The sequence below is a fragment of the Gracilinanus agilis genome, chromosome 2 (genome assembly GCF_016433145.1).
Source record: "Gracilinanus agilis isolate LMUSP501 chromosome 2, AgileGrace, whole genome shotgun sequence".
Lineage (NCBI taxonomy): Eukaryota > Metazoa > Chordata > Mammalia > Didelphimorphia > Didelphidae > Gracilinanus > Gracilinanus agilis.
Window position 1 is genome coordinate 231,941,847 of NC_058131.1, and position 19,862 is coordinate 231,961,708.

General features: G+C 40.6%; 1 protein-coding gene across 2 annotated transcripts in view; it reads left to right on the plus strand.

Annotated features, from left to right (window-relative positions):
* Window positions 1-19,460, plus strand: part of PPM1G (protein phosphatase, Mg2+/Mn2+ dependent 1G) — a 37,038-nt gene extending 17,578 nt beyond the window's left edge. The window contains exons 2-11 of one of the 2 annotated variants that reach the window (XM_044663717.1): window positions 11,954-12,023; window positions 13,414-13,499; window positions 14,935-15,067; window positions 15,643-15,765; window positions 16,379-16,446; window positions 16,619-16,762; window positions 17,328-17,562; window positions 17,936-18,065; window positions 18,401-18,503; window positions 18,807-19,460. In XM_044663717.1, coding sequence (XP_044519652.1) covers window positions 11,954-12,023; window positions 13,414-13,499; window positions 14,935-15,067; window positions 15,643-15,765; window positions 16,379-16,446; window positions 16,619-16,762; window positions 17,328-17,562; window positions 17,936-18,065; window positions 18,401-18,503; window positions 18,807-19,013 — 1,299 coding nt within the window. In that variant the 3' untranslated portion in view covers window positions 19,014-19,460. Of the gene's footprint in view, window positions 1-11,953; window positions 12,024-13,413; window positions 13,500-14,934; window positions 15,068-15,642; window positions 16,059-16,378; window positions 16,447-16,618; window positions 16,763-17,327; window positions 17,563-17,935; window positions 18,066-18,400; window positions 18,504-18,806 lie in introns of both variants that reach the window. The other variant, XM_044663716.1, reaches the window with a different exon arrangement.
* The last annotated feature ends 402 nt before the right edge of the window (window positions 19,461-19,862 follow it).

Genomic DNA, 19,862 nt, shown 5'->3' on the forward strand with positions numbered 1-19,862 from the left:
TTGAGGGACAAGATACTTTCAGTTGAAGGGATCAGGTAATGCTCCAGATTGGAAGTGGCATCCAACCTGAGCTTTGAAAGAAGAAAAGGATTCTAAAGTGTGAGGTGGGAGACCAGTTCAATCTAAAGAACAGATAGTAGTCTAGTGTGACTGTAATGTTGAGTATATGAAGGAGTAATATGCAAGGTAGGTTGAAGCTAAATTGTAGAGGAATTAGTGTCTGAGGCAAGATTGAAATCCTAGTCTTCCTGATTGCTCTGTCTGCCACATTATACTGCTTCATTTGTCTGAGCTAGGCTTCTTTACCTGTAAAGTGAGTAGACTAGATGTCCTTTATAGCTTTAATATTTTGTGGCTTGGAAGTTTGTTCAAGGACAAATGAAAGACAAATCCAGAATGAAACACCTATCCATTCCTATGATTGGATAGATGGTTTCAGAAAAAATATGGGCTAAAGTAGATGGCCTCTGAGTTGTCCCTCTCAGCCCTGAGATTTTATGATTATGGGAGTTTATATTTTATCTACTAATTAGTGATAAGGAGATTTTCAAACATTGAATAACCTGTTCTTTAGGAAGGTTATTTTGGCAGCTTTGTAAAGATTGAATAGATAGGAGAATCTGAAGGCACGTAGGTCAATTAGAAGACTGTTAGTAAGAAGCAGATAGGTGACTCAGTAGATTGATATCCAGGCCTAGTGTTGGGAGGTCCTAGGGTCAAATTTGGCCAAAGATACTTCTTAGCTGCATGACCCTGTCACTTCTTAGTCACTTAACTCCAATTGCCTGGTCCCTACCATTCTTCTGTCTTGGAATCAATAATTAATATCAATTCTAAGACTGAATGTAAGGGTTTGAGAGAATGAGTAAGTTCTCCAGGCCAGAAGCCCCAAGCCTCAACCTGCTGCTACTTACTCCCACTCCTATAAGGTCCATAAAAAGAATTATAACCCTTACCTAAAAGCACCATCTGCCAATTTAGAATTCTGCCCACCTCTCCTGCTCTGGACTAAATTCAGTCATCTATTTCTTAGTTTTGGTTTCACTTAGTTAGTCAATTGAGAAGTTTCCTGATTACTGGCAGACTTTAGATGATTGATCCACATTTCTTACTGTCACTGTGACCTCCAAGGAGGGGAAAGAGGAAAAGCCTTCATAAAAGATATACTTTGTTACTCTTTACGGGGGTGGGGGGGTGGGAGGGATAATTTTATCTGACACTTAGTTCATCACCACAAAAGAAAGTTCCTTTAATTAGTTCATTCCCTCCAAAATTACAAGTGTCTATAATCACTTCTAAAACCTTTTTTTGGGGGGGTGGGGTCTGAGATTTCCCTTGTGGCTTATGGTATAGAAATCCCTTCCTCGGCCTTTGCCTCCTCCCATGAAGATCAATAACATGGTAACTCATTTGTAACTGGGAGTTATCTCAGAGGTTAAGGGACTTGACCATGGTCTATACGACTATATAGTTGTATAGTGTGTCAGGCAGGATTTAAACCCAGGTCTTCCTGCCTCTAAAGTTGGCCATCACTGTTCTGCACTGCTGCCTCTCTTTTAGAACTTTAGTACTTAAAAAGTTTGCCTTTTAGGGCTGTTAGTGGCTCTCACCTTTTTTCCTCCTTTCTCTCATATCTACGTTTAGATACACATACATACATATATATTTCTGAAATAGAAGAAAAGTTCTTACCTAGTTTTCCTTTCTATCTTCAACAGAAATTCTTCAAGATGGCTCCCTAGTCAAGGCCCTTATTATTTGGCCACCTAAAAGGTGATAGTTAAGTTTCTTCACCAACAGATTTATTGATCATATCTATCCCTGACCCAGAACAGAGGAACCAGGACACCTCCCCCCCCTCAACTCAGAATAAATAAACCAGAGACATCAGGATTCCTGACCCAGACCAGAGGGGACAGGGTCCAATTCAGGTAGATTTCTGACAGAAGAAATAAACCTGAGGAGTTAGAAGCTGTGAATTACATTATAGCACAGAGGGTTTTTTAAAGCAAAAATCACAAAAGAAGAAAGGGGCATACAAGCACAGAGCAGGGTGAATGACATGGGATTAAGTACAAACTAATTGGTTACAGAGTTGATGCACAGGGACCAACAGGATTGGTTAGAAGTTTGATAATTGGAGCTGGCAATGAGCCTCCTTTTTCTCACAGGACTTCAAGAAAAGTTCATTGTTGGAGTTCAGGTACAAGATAATGGCCCACACTTTTGGACAGCAAACTAGGCATCCTTGAAGGATAACTTGGTAGCTAAAAATAACAGGTCTTAAAACTCCCTTTCACATTCAGTCTTCCAAGGCCAGCACAAATTATTAGCAGAAGAAGTAGATTTCTAAACAATCCATTACCAATCAGCTAAATTCCAAACTAAGTTCACACAGAATCATGACTTAAGCATTTTTAGGAAACATGCAAGAGCAAAATTTTGGTCCTCAGCTCAGGCCTGTAATTGGTTAGACCAAAGCCTCTTCTAAAAAACATGAGTACTGCTTAAAAGAGTAGCAGAATTAAGTTTATTTTTACATTCACAATACTAGACATAAAACACCAGAGTTAACAAAGTTGAGTGAATTGTTTAGACTTTGCAAACTTCTATTGACTCTTTTTTTGTACTTATAATATTTGAACAGATCCCATGATCTTGTAGGATTAGGAGCTGGAAAGGACCTTAGAGACCTTCTTACCCAATCATCTGATTTTACTCATCACTGTGGATGTGCTACCACCATAGGTAAAAACTGCAACCTGTTCATGTCTTCTCATCTTATGTGATTCTTGTCCCCTTCTTTCCTTTTAAAAAACTTTATGTCCCTACCGCCACCACCAGAAAAAAATCACAGCATAAACAAAGAAGCCAACAAAAATCCTGAACCAAGCAAACAATTAAAATATTTAAAAGTTATGTGTAAACCTACAATCCTACCCCAGAATCCAAGTTGAAGAGAACTAAAAGACTAGTACTAAAAGAACTAAAAGCTAGTCCAAGATGGATCTTTTGGTTGAACAAGAGCCCTCTTTGTACAAAATACCAGCAAAGGTCTTATAGAGCCTTTGCTTCAAGATCTTAAGTAAGGAGCCCATTCAACTTTTGGCTAGCCCTTTATGGGAAGTTTTTCCTTATAATATGTTAGCTTAAATTTGCCTCTTTGCAACTCTTACCTATATTTCCAGTTCTTCCTTTGGGGTGTTATAAGGAAAAGTTAAGTTAAGGAGGAAAGTGTGTAAGTTTGCATAGGGCAGAGGCATGGGCAGCAGAGTAAAAGATTCTGGAATTCTGCAGGGGAAAGCTAAGGTGTTATTAAGAGACGGTTGGGGCTTGAGCTGTGTCCTTTCTCTGGTTTTGACCTGGAGGGACTGGCTATTTCACTGTGGCTGTTTTCTACCATGTCTTTCCCATCTACTGGCTTCCCTGCTGGTTGATATCTGCTGAGTTCCTGGTGATCCTGAACCATCTGGCATCTGATTGTGAGATCAGGCCTAGATCCTTTTGGATCTTGGACTTTATTTGGGCCCTATCAGGCTTACACAGACCCTTTCCTTAAAATCAGCAAAGGGGGTTTTAGTGTTAGTTTAGCCAAGAACAGGAATTGGAATTTTAGATAGTAAGGAGAGGAGTAGAGTAGGAAAATCACTCTGAAGAAATCTCTGTGAAGAGATATGTATAATTCCTTTTCCACCTGATAGTCCTTCAAAATACTTGATGTTATTCACCAAAACATCCCCATTTCTTTCACCCAAACTCCATACTGCATGAATTGCAGGTGTCACTGTCCTAATGAAATCCTATCTAGAGGATGCTTTTATCAATTGTCATTCCTAAAATATGGTAGCAAATTGGAGACACAATAGCACAATATTCTAAATATGTTATTATGGTTCAGAATACAGTGGGACTTTGCCTCTCTAGTCTGAGGCATCATGTCTTTTAAATGTAACCTAATCCTAAACAATATGCTTTTTTAATGTAACCTGCATTATTCTTCTAGGACATCATATTGCACCTGACTTATTTTAGCTTATAGTTTATTGATACCACCAGATAATTCTTTTTCTTTCTTCTTTTTCTTCCCTCCCTCCCTTCCTTCCGTCCTTCCTTTTCATCCCCCCCTTTGCTCTCCTCCTTCTTTACTCCTTTCTTTCTTCCATCAGTGGTAAGGGGATAAGTGACTTGCCCAGGGTTACACAATTAAGATGGGTCTGAGGTTGGATTTGAACCCAGGACTTTCTGTCTCTGGGCCTGACTCTCAAGCCTCTTAGCTGCCCCCCAGATATTTTTCAAATGAACTATCTAGCCATATGTCCTCCATTTTGTACTTGTGATTTTTTTTTTTTTTAAATCAAGTTCAAGACTGTACATTTATCCCTGTTAAATTTCAGCTAACTAGATTTGGTCCAATGTTCTACCCTGTATAGATATTTTTTGAATCCCAGTTCAGTCATCCAGTTTGTAAGCCATACCCTTCAGTTATGGACTAGATGAAAAAAAAGAAATGAGGCCTGATGTACTCTAACCTTAACAAAAGGGTTCTGTGGATGTGAAAATTATATATACTTTTTTTTTAAAATTGTATTGATTGGTTGTGCTAGGTTTTTTCTCTTTTCTCTTTTGTTATATGGGATGGCTCTTCAGGAGGAGAATGGGAAGGGATACAGAGAGAAATTAGGCGATATAAAAACAAAAGTTATCAATAAAAATGTTATTTTAAAAAGGATTGCTATCCATTGTCTTTTGGTTTTGCTGCTCCTTTATGTCATTTTCCAGTTACAGGGTTGAAGTCAGTAAATATGTTGTTCTTGTGGTCTTGCTTTGTGGTTCCACATCATTTCATATAGTTATTTGTATTCTTCATATTCATAATTTTTTAGGCTTATCTTTGTCCTTCCATGTAATCCCTTAAAAGTGTACTTGAGAAATGCTTCCTCTGATTCTTTTAATGTTTCATGGATACCAGTGTAGTACTCTGGGAGTTGTGTTTTCTTTCACTTTCACTAAATGACCTCTTATTTTTTTCTAATCATGTCTTTGAGGTTTTTTAATCCTAAAACTTCATGTGCAAGCCATTATTCATGTGCTGCAAAACCCACTTAGATCTGGTGTGTGTTTTTCAATTGACCTTTTGAGTCACCTACAATTTTTATTCTTTTAAAGTCATGGTATTTGTGATTTCAAAGCCACATTGTATCACCAAGAAAATATTGATGTTGTTGGTGGATTTTTACAATAGTTTGGGAACCCTGAAAGGATTGCTTTTAAATATAATGGGTTTCCCTCCTCCCCCACCTATACCGTAGAATTCACAGATCAGAGATAGAAAGGATATCAGAATTCATCTAGTATCTAAATAATAATCCCCTCTACAGTATTTAGCCCTAACTTTTCTGCTGACCTTTAATATTACATCTCCAAGTACCTTTCAGATATCTTGAATTCATCATGTCCAAAATTCCCCCTACATCTTTGCTGTCTTACAAACTTAACCTTTTACTTTTGAGGGTACCACCACCCTCCTTGTCCCCCAGGCTTGCAACCTAGGAATCATCCTTGATTACTCACTAACTCTCACACCCTATATCCAGTATGTTGCCATGGTCTATTGAATTCAGCTTTACAACATCTCTTGAATGAGCCCCCCTTTTAATTGAATTGAATTTTTTTTTAATTACATGTAGAAACAGTGTTGACAATTGTTTTCTGATATCCCCTTTTCTTTCTATGACACTGCCACTGCTTTTGTGTAGACACTCATCACCTCATACTTTATTACTGTTGGTAGCTCAGCCTGCCTCAAGTCTCTTCCTGCTGTAATCCACCTTTTCAATCACCAAAATAATTTCTTAAAGCCCTGGTCCAACCAAGTCACCTGCCTACTCAGTAAACTCATATGGCTCTCTTTCACCTTCAGGATCAACTATAAAATTCTCATTTTGGCATTCAAAGTCCTTCATAATATTCCTACCTTCCTTTCATGCTTCTTCAACCTTCTACATTGCCATGTAGCCTTCTAAAGAGTGACATTGGCTTCCTGGCTACTCCAGGAACAAGACACTCCGTTCTTGGGCTCCAGGCATTTTCTCTGGCTGTCTTGTCTTTTTTTTTTTTTTTTTTTTTTTTTTGCCTCCTGACTAGCCTGGCTTCCTTCAAGTTTCAGCTGAAATCCCACCTTTTACCAGGAAGCCTTTCTTTCCCAGTCTTTCTTAGTTCTAGTACCTTCCCTCTGTTTTAACTGTCTTCTGTTTATCTTGTACATAGCAGCTTCTTTGTACATAGTTATTTGCTCATCTCCTCCATTATACTGGAAACACTTTGAGGGCAGGGATTGTCTTTTGCTTTTCTTTATATCCCCAGTGCATAGCACATTGCCTGGCATATATAGTATACACTTAATAAACACTTATTGACTAACTGATCATCCTTTTGGCTACTGTTACTTTATAAGTTGAAGCTCTTTCTCCAGGTGTCTCTTCTCCCATTTTCCCCCCATTCTAAAAGTTAGCAGGAAGTTTTTCAAGCATTTTCCCTCTCTGATGTAAAGTATGGGCAGGGAAATTAATGACTTGCTGGAAGGACCCTCAGAGATCATCTAATTTCACCTCTCCCCCAATTTTATAGATAAGAAAACTGAAATTTAAGGAGCTTTTGGCTTGTCTAAAGCCACATCACTAATAAGTGTTAAAGGCAGCATTGAACTTGGTTCTTCCTATTGCTCTGCCACATTTGATCCTGATCAGGGCAGAGATTGTTAGAATAATTCTAGGAATGTCCCTTTGCATATTAGAAAGGACATTTTATTTTATTAAAAAACAAACAAACTTCCAGACAAGAATAGCTTAATTTTACAACTGTAGATACATTGAACTTTGCTCTCATCTGGACTCAATAGCCTCCCATTTGTTTTCCCTACTTCAGTCTCTTCCACTGATGAATACTCTTTACAGCTGCCAAAGTGATTTTCTTAAAAGTGCCTTTCTAGCCAGGTCACCCTTCCTTCTCATTAAACTCCAATGGCTTCCCATGACCTCTAGGATAAACTATTAACTACTTTGTATGGCATTTAATGCCCTTTACAACCTATTCCTGGCTTTCCAGACTTCTTTAACATTGCTCACCATGTATACTTCACTGTCCAACTAACCTGGCTTAATTGCTGTTTTCTCACACAATACTTAAGTCTTTCATCTCTGTGTCTTTGTGCTAATTGTTCTCAATGCCCAGAATATTCTTCTTTGCCCCCACCTCTTTGAATTTCTAATTTCCCTCAGAACTCAAGTGCCACATTCTCCAAGAATTCTTTTCCTGTGACCTTCCTTCCTGAATTACCTTGTACTGAGGTGTTGTGTATATTCCTTTTATTTTCATATAGATGCATGTTGTCTTTCAAGTAGAATGTAAATTCCTTGGGGACAGATGTCTAATAAATACTCATTGATTGATAGAGTTAATATTCTTAAGAGTTTTAGGGGAACAGATGACTCTTTAATTATGTTGATAGTGTGTGGCAGTCTTATCTTTCTTCCTGTTCTCTATTATCTGTTGTTCACAAGTCAGTCCCTTTCTGTTCCTGTACACATAGAGAGACATCCTAACAAAGGATTACATGAGCTCCTTGTCTTGGCCTAACTCCCTTTGGGAGTTCATGTATAATTCGTTAAGTACATGGCTAAATCTGAGTCAGCTTCCTCATATTGAACAAATCCTATTCCTAGAAGTGGCCTGTTTTAATTTTGGGTCCTGCTAGGATGCTAGAGAAAACCTTCTCAGTTCTTACTTCCCCTTAAGTGAACAGTTGGTGTGAGGTATAAGAAAAATATTTTCACCCTGTGACTGGATCATGTTCTTTTGGGGGCTAGGTTTAATTAATACCATCTCTGGACATGGATGTTATATCCTTACCTGGAAGAAGGCCCGTCATAATAGAACTCTATTTGTCCCTTCTATTTGGTGGGAATTTTCAGAGAAAGATTGAGATATCTTCATTTCATCTTTAGAATGGGCAGGGTTACCTTCATATTCCTATTCAAATTTGGGATAATTGCCATATCTGCTTGTTCTAGGGGTACCCCTACACTTTTCCTGCCTGCCATAATATCCCTAATGATGGGAAAGGTCTGCTACTGTTTCAAAATTAGTCTCCTTGACTGAAGGATTAGGGTTCATTTGAGAGCTTAATAGAATTTCTTCTTGGTCTTATAAAGCAGGGTGTGACTGTCTCTTGGACCTCCTAACCTCTCCAGAAATCTAGACTTTTCTACTGTCACATTAACTCTCAGCTTTTAAGAGTGAAAATCCTGTGGAGAAAACAATCATTTGTCACTACTCTCACCACCAAAGTATGAGCTTTTTTGTAACGCTCCTGTAACAGAGCCTGAAAAAAAAAAAAAAGGACTTTATGGCTCCTGCAGAAAGAGCCATACCTTGCCGACCCCTGCTCTAGAGAGTAAGTCTAAAGAGAAATTAACTCAAATTCTCCTATCCCAGAACTCAAAGTCTGTGTTGTATTTTTTTTTCTTCCTTTTTCTTCTAAGTGTCTCTTCTGCACTTGCAGTATTCTTCATATCCTTCTGGCCCCTAATATAGAAGTTATTGTATTCTAGCTATAGAGCAGGGCTTGCTGTGGTTGTGATCACAGTAGTTCATTTATCTTGTCTTGTAGAAAGAGAGAAATAAGTTGTAAATGCTCTGGGTCTAAAGCATTCAATTTTGCTTTTAGTTTGCTAATAGTTGTAGCCACCACTTGTCACACCCAGATTCTCTCCTTTAGCTGATCTCCTAGCCATTTAGCAGAACATCATATAAATCATCAGAGATGTTATTTCAGACTGTAGTGCAAGTACTATAATGTTGTCCTTGGGTGTTCCTTTTGGGAGTCATTTTCCTTGAAAGTTGCTTTAGTAGAGAAGCCTACCCTGATCAAAAAGCTCTTTATAGACTGGCTCTATAAACAGAAGCTCAAGAAAATTTTGATCTTAACAGTTTCCTAGTCCAAGATTTTTGGCTCAGCTCCCTCTCAACTTTCAGCTGCCTGTGTTGAGTATGCTACATCAAGGGAACACCCAGGCTCTCTTTCCTATTTCTTGGCTTGGAACCTATCCATTTTCCCCCTTGGGGCTCTTGGCTTCTTTCTAAGGGAATAATATTTAATACTGGGAAGTCTCCCTAAAAATGTCTTTGAAAAAGATTCCCTTCTTTGGCTTCCCTTTTTCTTCTTTAACACTATCCAAGACACTTTCCATTCTAAATTCTCTTTTCTTCTCACTGTTCTAGGATTTCCAGTTCTGAAACTTTAAGTTTCTCCATTCTCTTTTATTCTTAGATCTGAATTGGACCTAATCTCTTTCTGTTAACTCTTACCTTCCATCTTAGAATTGATATCAGTTCCAAGGCACTAAGGGCAAAGGCAGCTGGGGTTAAATGACTTGCCCAGGGTCACACAGCTAGGAAGTGTCTGAAGACAGATTTGAACCCAGGACCTCCCATCTCTGGACTTGGCTTTTTATCTACTGAACCACTTAGCTGCTCCCTAATCTTTTTCTTTCTTTTTTTTTTTTTTTTTTAAGTTTCTTTATTTTTTTTTAACCCTTGTACTTCGGTGTATTGTCTCATAGGTGGAAGAGTGGTAAGGGTGGGCAATGGGGGTCAAGTGACTTGCCCAGGGTCACACAGCTGGGAAGTGGCTGAGGCCGGGTTTGAACCTAGGACCTCCTGTCTCTAGGCCTGACTCTCACTCCACTGAGCTACCCAGCTGCCCCCCTAATCTCTTTCTAATAATTTTCTTGCTACAAGCATCCTTGAGTTGAGACTGTTTGACCTAATACCCCCTATATTCCTTGAAGTACAGTTATGGAGCTCCTAACACCAATTAACTATTAGTATTAAGTACATTTTGTTACCCTGCACTGTCCTTTCTCTGCCAAAATCTATATTGGTCAAGAGGATTAGGCTTATCCATGTAGTTTCCAGGGTCATTCTCCTATCCCTCATTGGAGTTCTCCAGTAATGGGATTGCCACTTTCAATAACAATTTGATTGAGGATCTTGACTTAGTTTTTCATCTCATCACTTAAGCTATCTCATATAAAAGTTCCCTGACTTAGTCCTTAAAAGGAGTTGGTGTTGGGGGAAGCTAATTAGATCAATAGCCCAAAGGGCAGGATTTTTAAATAAGAGATCACTTGGTAACCTTGAAAAGACTTAATATTTTAAGATTAAATTTCCTCCTCCCAATTACATATAAAGAACAGTTTCCAACATTTTTCAAAGAATATTGAGTGTCAAATTCTTTTCCTTCCTCACTCCCCTACCCTACCACCCCAATCTCATATAGATTTTACATGTGCAATCATGTAAGACATTTTTCCATAGTAATCCTTTTGTAGAAGGAAACTCAAATAGAGAAAAAGAATAAGAAAGTGAAAAAAAGTCCAGATTAGACTCAGTTCTTTTTCTCTGGACATAGATGGCATTTTTTATTATGAGTCCTCTAGGATAGTTTTGGGTCATTGTGTTGCTGAGAATACCTGTTATTTAGTTTTTCATTTTAAATTTTCATTTTAAAGTATTACTGCCACTGTATAGTGTTGTTCTGCTTATTTCACTCTGCTTCAATTCATGTAAGTCTTTCCAGGGTTTTCTGAGCTCCTTTTCCTCATCATTTCTTACAGCACAATATTATTTCATTACAATCATATACTATAACTTACTCAGCCATTCCCCAATTGATGAGTATCCCCCCACTTCTTGGAAAGACTTTGGAAAGGCTTTCAGGAGAATGGTGGGAGAAGGAGCCAAATTATACAGTTGCAGTTGCAGGGAATGAAACAAATGGAGAAACATAACAAATGTAGAAACTTCTTTGAATAAGTTTGGCATGAAAAAGAAAGAGAAGATTACATCTTGATAAGCAGGGTTAAATTATCAGTGAGCATATTTGGATCCATCTCTTGAGAAAACAGGGATGGCCAGAACCTCAGCAGTATACTTCTAAGAAGAATATAGTTTTTAGAAATCTGAAAATTGAATCAATTCAAGAGGAGAGCTTCGGTCAATTTCATGTTAAACTTTCTGGTCCTTGTCCGAATTCCTGTTCATATAAAGTCTAGTCTCTTGCTTACGCAAAGAGTCAAGAAAGACAATGGGAATAGGAAACCTTGTGGGAAATCAGACTTTTAGGGACATTGCTATAAGTAAAGCTAAGAAACATAATAGAACAGGGGCAACTAGGTGGCTCAGTGGATTGAGAGCCAGGCCTAGAGCTGGGAGGTCCTAGGTTCAAATCTGGCCTCAGACATTCCTAGCTCTGTGACCCTGGGCAAGTCACATAACCCCCATTGCCTATTCACCACTCTTCTGCCTTGGAACCAATATACAGTATTGATTCTAAGATGGAAGGTAAGAGTTGAAAGAGAGAAATATAATATAACTCTGGACTTACTTCCCCTTGCAAGATGTTAAACAAATTGTTTAGCTTTCCTGATCCTTAGTTTCCTTATTTGTAAAGTGAGGTTTTGGATTGAATAGTCTCTCAAGTCCCTTTTTTGGCTTAGGAAAGCTACTGTAGGGCTAAGGGGATCTCACGGGAGTTGTCACTTCTTGATAGAACTTTTTTCTTTGAATCCAAATTCAGAAGGATTAGTTTAGAAGCCTAGCAACAAGAGGTGGTTCTAACTGTGTACAAGACTGGAATGCCCAAGAGTAAAGTAACTAGGCTCAGACTGCCAACATGGTTGGGGAGCCACCTAATTTTCTAAACTTTATTCTTTTCCACCATTAAAAACCCAAAAAACCAACTTACCCTACTTAGTCTTCCTGTACTAGGCAGGGAAGGAATGGTTCATGAGATTGTCCTGAGTGAAATCTTCAAGACTTGAAGTGACATAGAGAAGTTGAGGGAAAGTAACTTTTGCCTGGGAGCACTACTCTGATTTCGTTCTTCTCCCAGGATGCTCACAACTGTATTCCTGAATTGGACAGTGAGACAGCCATGTTTTCAGTCTACGATGGACATGGAGGTAAGTACAGTTGGACAGATTGTCACATTTAGGGTTCTGGGACATCTTTTTATGTTAAGAATAGCCCATGGGACTCTTAAGCTTCTGAACCTTCAAATTGACTAGATTAGTGATGGGCAACCTTTTGAGCTTGGTGTGTCAAAATTCACCAAAAAACTGAGCATAACTCAGGTGGTGTGTCACTTCCGAGAAAAAACAACAACACAATTTCGCGATATTTATAGTTTAAATAAAAAAATGTATAATTGTAATATATAACTGTATTTAATAAACCAAAATAGGTAAATTAATAAAGGTAGAATTTTCATCTATAGTACACAGTGTCTACACTACACTACAGCAAACATTTCATCCTCGGCATGCGGCCCCATACTTTTCTCTGCGTGTCAGCAAAAATGGCTATGCATGTCACGCATATCATAGGTTTGCCATCACCAGACTAGATCTATTTGCTTTTGTGGTACTAGAGCCCCAAACTCTTTGCCAAAAGCTTCCATCCACTTAAACATCCAGACCTATTTGCTTTGGCAGCAGGTGTGTTTGTATGCATGCCTCCCATGGACTGCCTAAGTTTAATGGTCTCTTCAGCTGTTTTTAAATGTACTTTTCTTTCATGTGGAACTTAGGCTGTAGTTGTTGCTTTCCTCTTCCTAACAATGCTTTAATGATTCAGTATGTATGCCATAAATTGACTGGACTTTTTTTTATTCAAGGGGCCTCTTCCCTAGTTTTCTTCATTCTGTGGGCTGAGACTTGGGTATACCACAAGAAGAAAAGACAGTTCTTATTTTATATCAATTCTCATTATGCAAATTGGACTTTCTATAAAGAATTCTGAAAGAAATCTGCATTCTAAAAACCGTTAACATTATTTTACAGTATTCTGCTCCTGCCCTTGTTCTTCAGTAGCCAGTGCCTCCCCCACTCCAGAAATAACCCTTAAAGAAAAACCCTGCAAGTTAAAAAGAACAATGCCAGAAGAGACCTTTGTCTCAGTTTGCCTACATGTGTCCAAGCCCCTGCATGTTTGTCTTCTGTCTGTCCACTCGGGTACCACGTGTCTGTCCCTGGCCCTTGCACATTGCCCATCTTCTCCTGTTTGTCTGTACCTGGCTGCCATGTATGTTTTTCCCCACTTGCCTCTTCCTCTCAGTTCTGGCCAGGCTTCTTTATTGTTATACCTGGTCCCAATGTGCCTTTAAACCATGTGCCAGTCTCCTTCCTCCCACCTTTCTCCACATCTGCAGGCAAATTCATATTATGTAAAAATTACTTTATATAATCTCTGTGGAATGGTCCACTTACACAAAGCAAGAACTATCTGTATGTGGATATACCTCCAAGAGAGATGATGAAACAGGCTCTTTGAATGATTTTATCTTTCTTCTAGGGGAAGAAGTTGCACTGTACTGTGCCAAATATCTCCCTGATATCATCAAAGATCAGAAAGCATACAAAGAAGGAAAACTACAGAAGGTAAGAGCCCCAGTTGTATCTTTAAGTGGCAAAGTAGATAGAATATTGGACCTGGAGTCAGGAAGACCTGAGTTCCAACTCAGCCTCAAACATTTCCTAGCTATTTGACCCTGGACATTTAACCTTTGTTTGCTTCAGTTTCCTCATCTGTATAAAATAGTACCTTTGATAAATGCTATAAATAGTACCTACCTCCAAGGATTTTTGTGAGGATCAAATTGAGGCTCCTAATAGGCACTAAATCAATACTAAATATCATTTTTATTTTTGCCTTTATATCCAGGAATATTGAGCTAGGTAAGAAACTGGGGTTTGGACTCTGTGCAAGTCACTTAACCTTTATCTCCCTCAGTTTATTCATCAGTAAAAATGGAGATGATAATACTTACATCTCCCTCAATTGTTGTGAGGATCAGATGAGATATTTATAAAGATATTATAAATTAGCACAATACCTTGCACAGAATAAGTCCTTAATAAAGGTTGTTCCTTTCTCTTCATTCCTTATGACTAGTTCTTTTTATTTTCTCTTCCAGATTTTTAGAATCTAGCTAGCCTCTTTATTTCCCCTTTGTTTAAGATCTTTTGCAAAGTTCTAAATTTAATTGTAGGGCCTTAATCCAGGTACTAGAGAATATAGTGTCATACTTCTATTTGTACTATATATATAGCATAGTAGGCAGACATCTCCTTTAGGTCAGCAGTTCTAAAATTGTGATCTCAGAACCCCTAGGTGTTCCTAATACCCTTTCACTGGGTCCACAGGGTAAAAAAAAACTTTTTTCATAATAACATTAAGGTGCTACTTGCTTATTAAAACATTTCCTTCCTTTTCCAACTACCTATGTGAGGTTAGATTTTCTTCATATATTTCAATCAAAACAACATATTGCAACAATTGAAAACAGAAGTAGATATGAGAATCCAGCTATCTTTTACTAAGCCAGACATTAAAGAGATCTACCAAAATATGTAAAACAATGACATTTTTCTTACTGATTTTTTTGGGGGGGAAAATTTCCATAAAAATATTACATATAGTAACATATAATGGGTTTATTTTTTAATATCAATTTTAATTTGAATGTAAGTGATATTGATAGATGATATAACCCACATTTTTTTTTTTAAACTCATAACTTCTGTGTATTGACTTATAGGTGGAAGAGTGGTAAGGGTAGGCAATGGGGGTCAAGTGACTTGCCCAGGGTCACACAGCTGGGAAGTGACTGAGGCCGGATTTAAACCTAGGACCTCCCGTCTCTAGGCCTGGCTCTCAATCCACTGAGCTACCCAGCTGCCCCCTATAACCCACATTTTAAAAAAGTTTTTTCGAATCCTCAGTTGTTAAAAGTGTAAAGACATCCTGAGACCAAAAAGTTTGAGAACCTATTTAATCCTCCTGTCTTTTTCATATTATTCTGCTTAAATTCAGGCTTTGGAAGATGCCTTCTTGGCTATTGATGCCAAACTGACCACAGAAGAGGTCATTAAAGAGCTGGCCCAGATTGCAGGCAGGCCTCCTGAGGATGAGGATGAAAAGGAAAAGGTGGCTGATGAGGATGATGGTGAGTACAATTTGATGGTGCCATTTATTTCAAACGGCAGCATCAAACGGGCTGGTTTGGTGCACTAGTAAAAGATCATTGAGAGGTTGGCTTCCTTAGGACTGAGAGTCTTTACTATTCACTATGGTGTGCCATCTGTGGGTTATGCTTATGATGGGCTAGGATAGCACTCTTTTGTGGCCCTTGAACTCTTCTGGGCTCATGATAGGAGTTTCTTACTAAGCTGTAATAGTTAAGAATCAAGTCAGCCCAGCATGTTAAGAATGTTTTCCAAGGATGAAGCAGTATCTTAGTTTTCTGAGCTCTCCATGATTTTTCTGTCAGATTAGGTTTTGTAATAAAATTGAAAGGAAGATTGAGGGTACAATAGATTGACAGATAAGAGTGTAAAAAGCCTTTCTCAAGTAGTATATAGGAAAAGAGGATCTCTTTGTTCCTGAATAATGAGAGGGGCCTTAAGCACCCTGTTGAGATAGAAATTGAATCTTAAGCTGTAGGAATGTTGAATGAAAGTAGGGAATGATTTCATAGGGAAAAAGGCATAACAAGGCTCTGATTTAGTCTGTTTCCTACAGTGGACAATGAGGAAGCAGCCCTGCTTCATGAAGAGGCCACCATGACCATTGAGGAACTTCTAACACGCTACGGGCAGAACTGTCACAAGGGCCCTCCCCACATCAAGGCTGGGGCTGGGTTGGGTGAGGAACCAGGGTCCCAGGGCCTCAATGGGGAGGCAGGGCCTGAGGAGCCATCAGGGGAATCCTCTGTGGAGGAGAATGGCCCCATAGCTGAGGCCCACACAGACCTTTCCTCCACCTTGGAACGTGGGACTGAGGCAGTCCAGGGCGATGAGCCTATCACCCCCACTGGAGAGGCTGGCCCCTCCTGCTCTTCCACCCCCGCCAAGCCACCTCGAGCTGCTAAGTCCAAGTTCTTTGAGGACAGTGAGGATGAGTCAGATGAGGCAGAGGAGGAAGAGGAAGACAGTGAGGTAAGGGCCTGTGAGGGCCAACAGGTGCTCTACTTGCACAGAGGGACTGTCTTGTCCCCACCCCATTTTTTTCAAACTTTCCCTCCCATCCTCCCCACTCCCCTAAAGATTTAGCTTCCTTGAGCCTAATATCGCCACCATCAGAATTAACTTCAACTCTCTTCCTGGGTGGAGGCAGTAAGAGATAGACCCAGTCTTGGCCCTCAGAAGCCCAACCATCTCCCAAAGAAGAAACGAGAAGGTAGATGATAATTGGGGTATCAGGGCATTTCCTTCTCCTTGGAGAGGGTTTTAACTGTGTTTTGGGGGGGTGACTATAGGACCTTTTGCTGACATCTCTGGTCTTCCCTGGGATTTCCTCGATAATGACAGCCAAACCCAGGTTCAGGTATCTGATGCCCATCCCACCCTGAAATTTTCCCACCCCCATCTTCTAAGTTGCAGTGTTTAGGGGTTGGAGAGAGTGTGACTAGGTAGGATTTGATGGTGGTAGATGGGTGGGCTTCAGGGTAGGGAAGGTTCAGCCTCATTTCAGCAGTGTGGCATCATCTCTGTGGCAGGAGTGCAGTGAAGATGAAGATGGCTACAGCAGTGAGGAAGCAAATGAGGACGATGAAGATGACACAGAGGAAGCAGAAGAGGAGGAAGAGGAAGAAGAGGAGGAGGAGGAGATGATGTTGCCTGGGATGGAGGGCAAAGAGGAGGTATGTGTGAAAGCAGAGGCATGTGTATAGTTTTGATTTTGGGAATAAGGATTACATCTGTGTCTTAGCATGAAAGCCTTGGCTACAAGATCTCTATTGTTTGCCAAATGGGGGGATCTGAAGAATCTTTTACCTTAATAGAGCAAAGTTGTAGGTTTTTTTCCCTGGAAAGATTTTTTCACCTAGCCTTCATTTATTAAAAGTGTGGATACAGGGGGCAGCTGGGTAGCTCAGTGGAGTGAGAGTCAGGCCTAGAGACAGGAGGTCCTAGGTTCAAATCCGGCCTCAGACACTTCCCAGCTGTGTGACCCTGGACAAGTCACTTGACCCCCATTGCCTACCCTTACCACTCTTCCACCTATGAGACAATACACAGAAGTTAAGGGTTTAAAAAAACAAACAAAAAAAAAAGTGTGGATACAGTTCCTAAACTAGGAGCCTCCACTATTCCCCTTGGCTGGGGATAAGAGGATCAGGCCTGGGGAGGAACTGTTTGGGTGAATCGGTGAACCCAGGGACATGATGGTGGTCCTCATGATATTTTCCATTTTTTCCTCCCATAAAGCCTGGCTCAGATAGTGGCACAACAGCAGTGGTGGCTCTGATTCGGGGGAAGCAGCTGATTGTGGCAAATGCAGGGGACTCTCGATGTGTGGTGTCTGAAGCTGGCAAAGCCCTAGATATGTCCTATGACCATAAACCTGAAGATGAACTGGAGCTAGCACGAATCAAAAACGCTGGTGGCAAGGTTACCATGGATGGTCGAGTCAACGGAGGCCTCAACCTTTCTAGAGCCATTGGTAAGAGACTCTTGGGAGGGGATGCCAGGACCTCCACCCTTCCAAGACAATCTATGGTAACATCTGTATAGTGCTTTTAATATTTGAAAACACTTTGTATGTAAAAATATGCATATCATTTTCTCTCATTATGACTAAAGGATAAGTTATTACTCTAATTTTTTAGATGACTAAATGGAATGAAAGGTCAAATTAAAATTAAATGGCAGCTAGAACTAGGCCTTGGTCTCCTGGTTCTTTACCCACTTCACTCCTGGTCTCTTCCTGCTGTTCTATATGACTTCCCCAAAACCTGAGAGTAGCAGGTACAAGTGCCTCAAATACAATTCCCTGTCCAGATAGCAATACTTATGGCAATCCATTTTCATACCAGGTGACCACTTCTACAAAAGAAATAAGAATCTGCCACCCGAGGAGCAAATGATCTCTGCACTGCCTGACATTAAGGTGCTAACCCTCAATGAAGACCATGACTTCATGGTCATCGCTTGTGATGGCATCTGGTAAGTAAGGGATGGGAATTCCTTTTGTCACAGGCATCTAGTAAGTAAGGGGTGGGAACTCCTTTTGCTGTAGACCTTCCTCTAACTCTCTACTTGGTGCTTAATGCTTCTGTGCCATTTTCATTTAATACCTGCATTAAGCAGTTTTGTATTCCCTTAGCTGCTTTAGAAGACTTAGGCCTTTGTGAGTCAAAACTCCAAGTGTAAGGTCAACGGCTGAGGGTTTTTTCACTGGCTTGGGCGTTAACATAACTGGACCTCCTACATACTATTAATAACCTTTACTCTGCTTGGAGGGGCCTGGCTAGTGCTCTGACCATTGTGTTTGACCACAGGAATGTGATGAGCAGCCAGGAAGTGGTGGACTTTATCCAGGCCAAGATCAGCCAAAGGGATGAAAATGGGGAGCTTCGACTGCTCTCCTCCATTGTGGAAGAGGTGAGCTGAGCACCCTGGGAAGAAGTGGGAGGGTCCTCTAAATGTAATACAAATTGGACCTCTATTACAGTCTAAATCATGTAATGCAAATCAGTAATGCAAAACTTAAAACCAGCCCAATGGAAGTTTTTCTTTACTGCTGGTAGTTATTAGTTGACCAGCAGGTGACAGCCTTTTCCTGATGTTTGGGGCACTCTTCCTCCACTCCTTTCAAACTTACTGAGCAGGGCCAGCTCTATTATAAACTATTAGGTTCAGCCTCTGTCCCCACCCTGTGACTCAGGTAACCTGTTCTCCCTGCAGCTGTTGGATCAGTGCCTGGCACCTGACACTTCTGGGGATGGCACTGGGTGTGACAACATGACCTGCATAATCATCTGCTTCAAACCCCGAAGCACAGCAACACCCCAACCTGAGAGTGGCAAGAGGAGACTAGAGGAGGTTATGACCCCTGAAACCGCTGGGGAGAATGGCAGCAGTGACAACAGCAAGAAAGCCAAACAGGAATAGCAACTATATCCTCTCCTGCCCACCCAGACTGTTTTCTGAGCCCACCGGACTTAAGACTGAGTTTTGTCTTTTTCCTTTAGCCTTAGCAGTGGAAATGTGGTGTGCAGGGGGATCCGGGGTGGCTTTGCTTAGCCCATTCCAAAGAGGGCTCTCCCTCCACACAACACACTGCGGGAGCCCCTTCTTTCTCCCCCAACTGGTCCCCTCACCGGGCAGTGGGAGAGGTGGAGCACGGCACCAGCTGGAGGCCTTGACCCTGTGCAAGTCACCATTAATGTGCCTGTGCTGATGTGTTGGAGGGAAGGACTGGTGGTTCTGGTTTTTACTCTGTGAACACTTTATTTAAGAACTTTTTTTTATCGGCGGCTCCCTGGTCCCTAGCCGCTTCCACCCACTCTGTTGTACACTTTCAATCAACACTTTTTCAGACTAAAGGCCAAAACCCAACTGTGCCCTGTGGTGTCCTTCTTTACTGTAACCACTTCCAAGTACACTTCTCTACAGCCCAATTCGGCCAAAATTGATTGTCCACCTCCCTTACAGACAAGGTGCGTCCCCAGTGGTAATCCTGGTGAAGAGCTGGAGGGAGGGAGGGAGGGGTCACTGGAGGTAGGAGCAATGAGGAGAGCGTTCTAGTGGTGCCAGGACTACCAGAGCTCTACTTTGGAGAAGACTTTGAGGCTGATGTTGGGGGAAGCGTTGCTGGCACGGTTGATGGGTGTTCAAATGCGTGGAGGCACAAAGGAAAAGGACATTACACTGGGAAAGGGTGGAGTTGGCTGGGTTGGGGAGTTAAATGCACCATTGGCATTAATTTCATAAAGAGTCCCAAAACCCCAACACATGGCC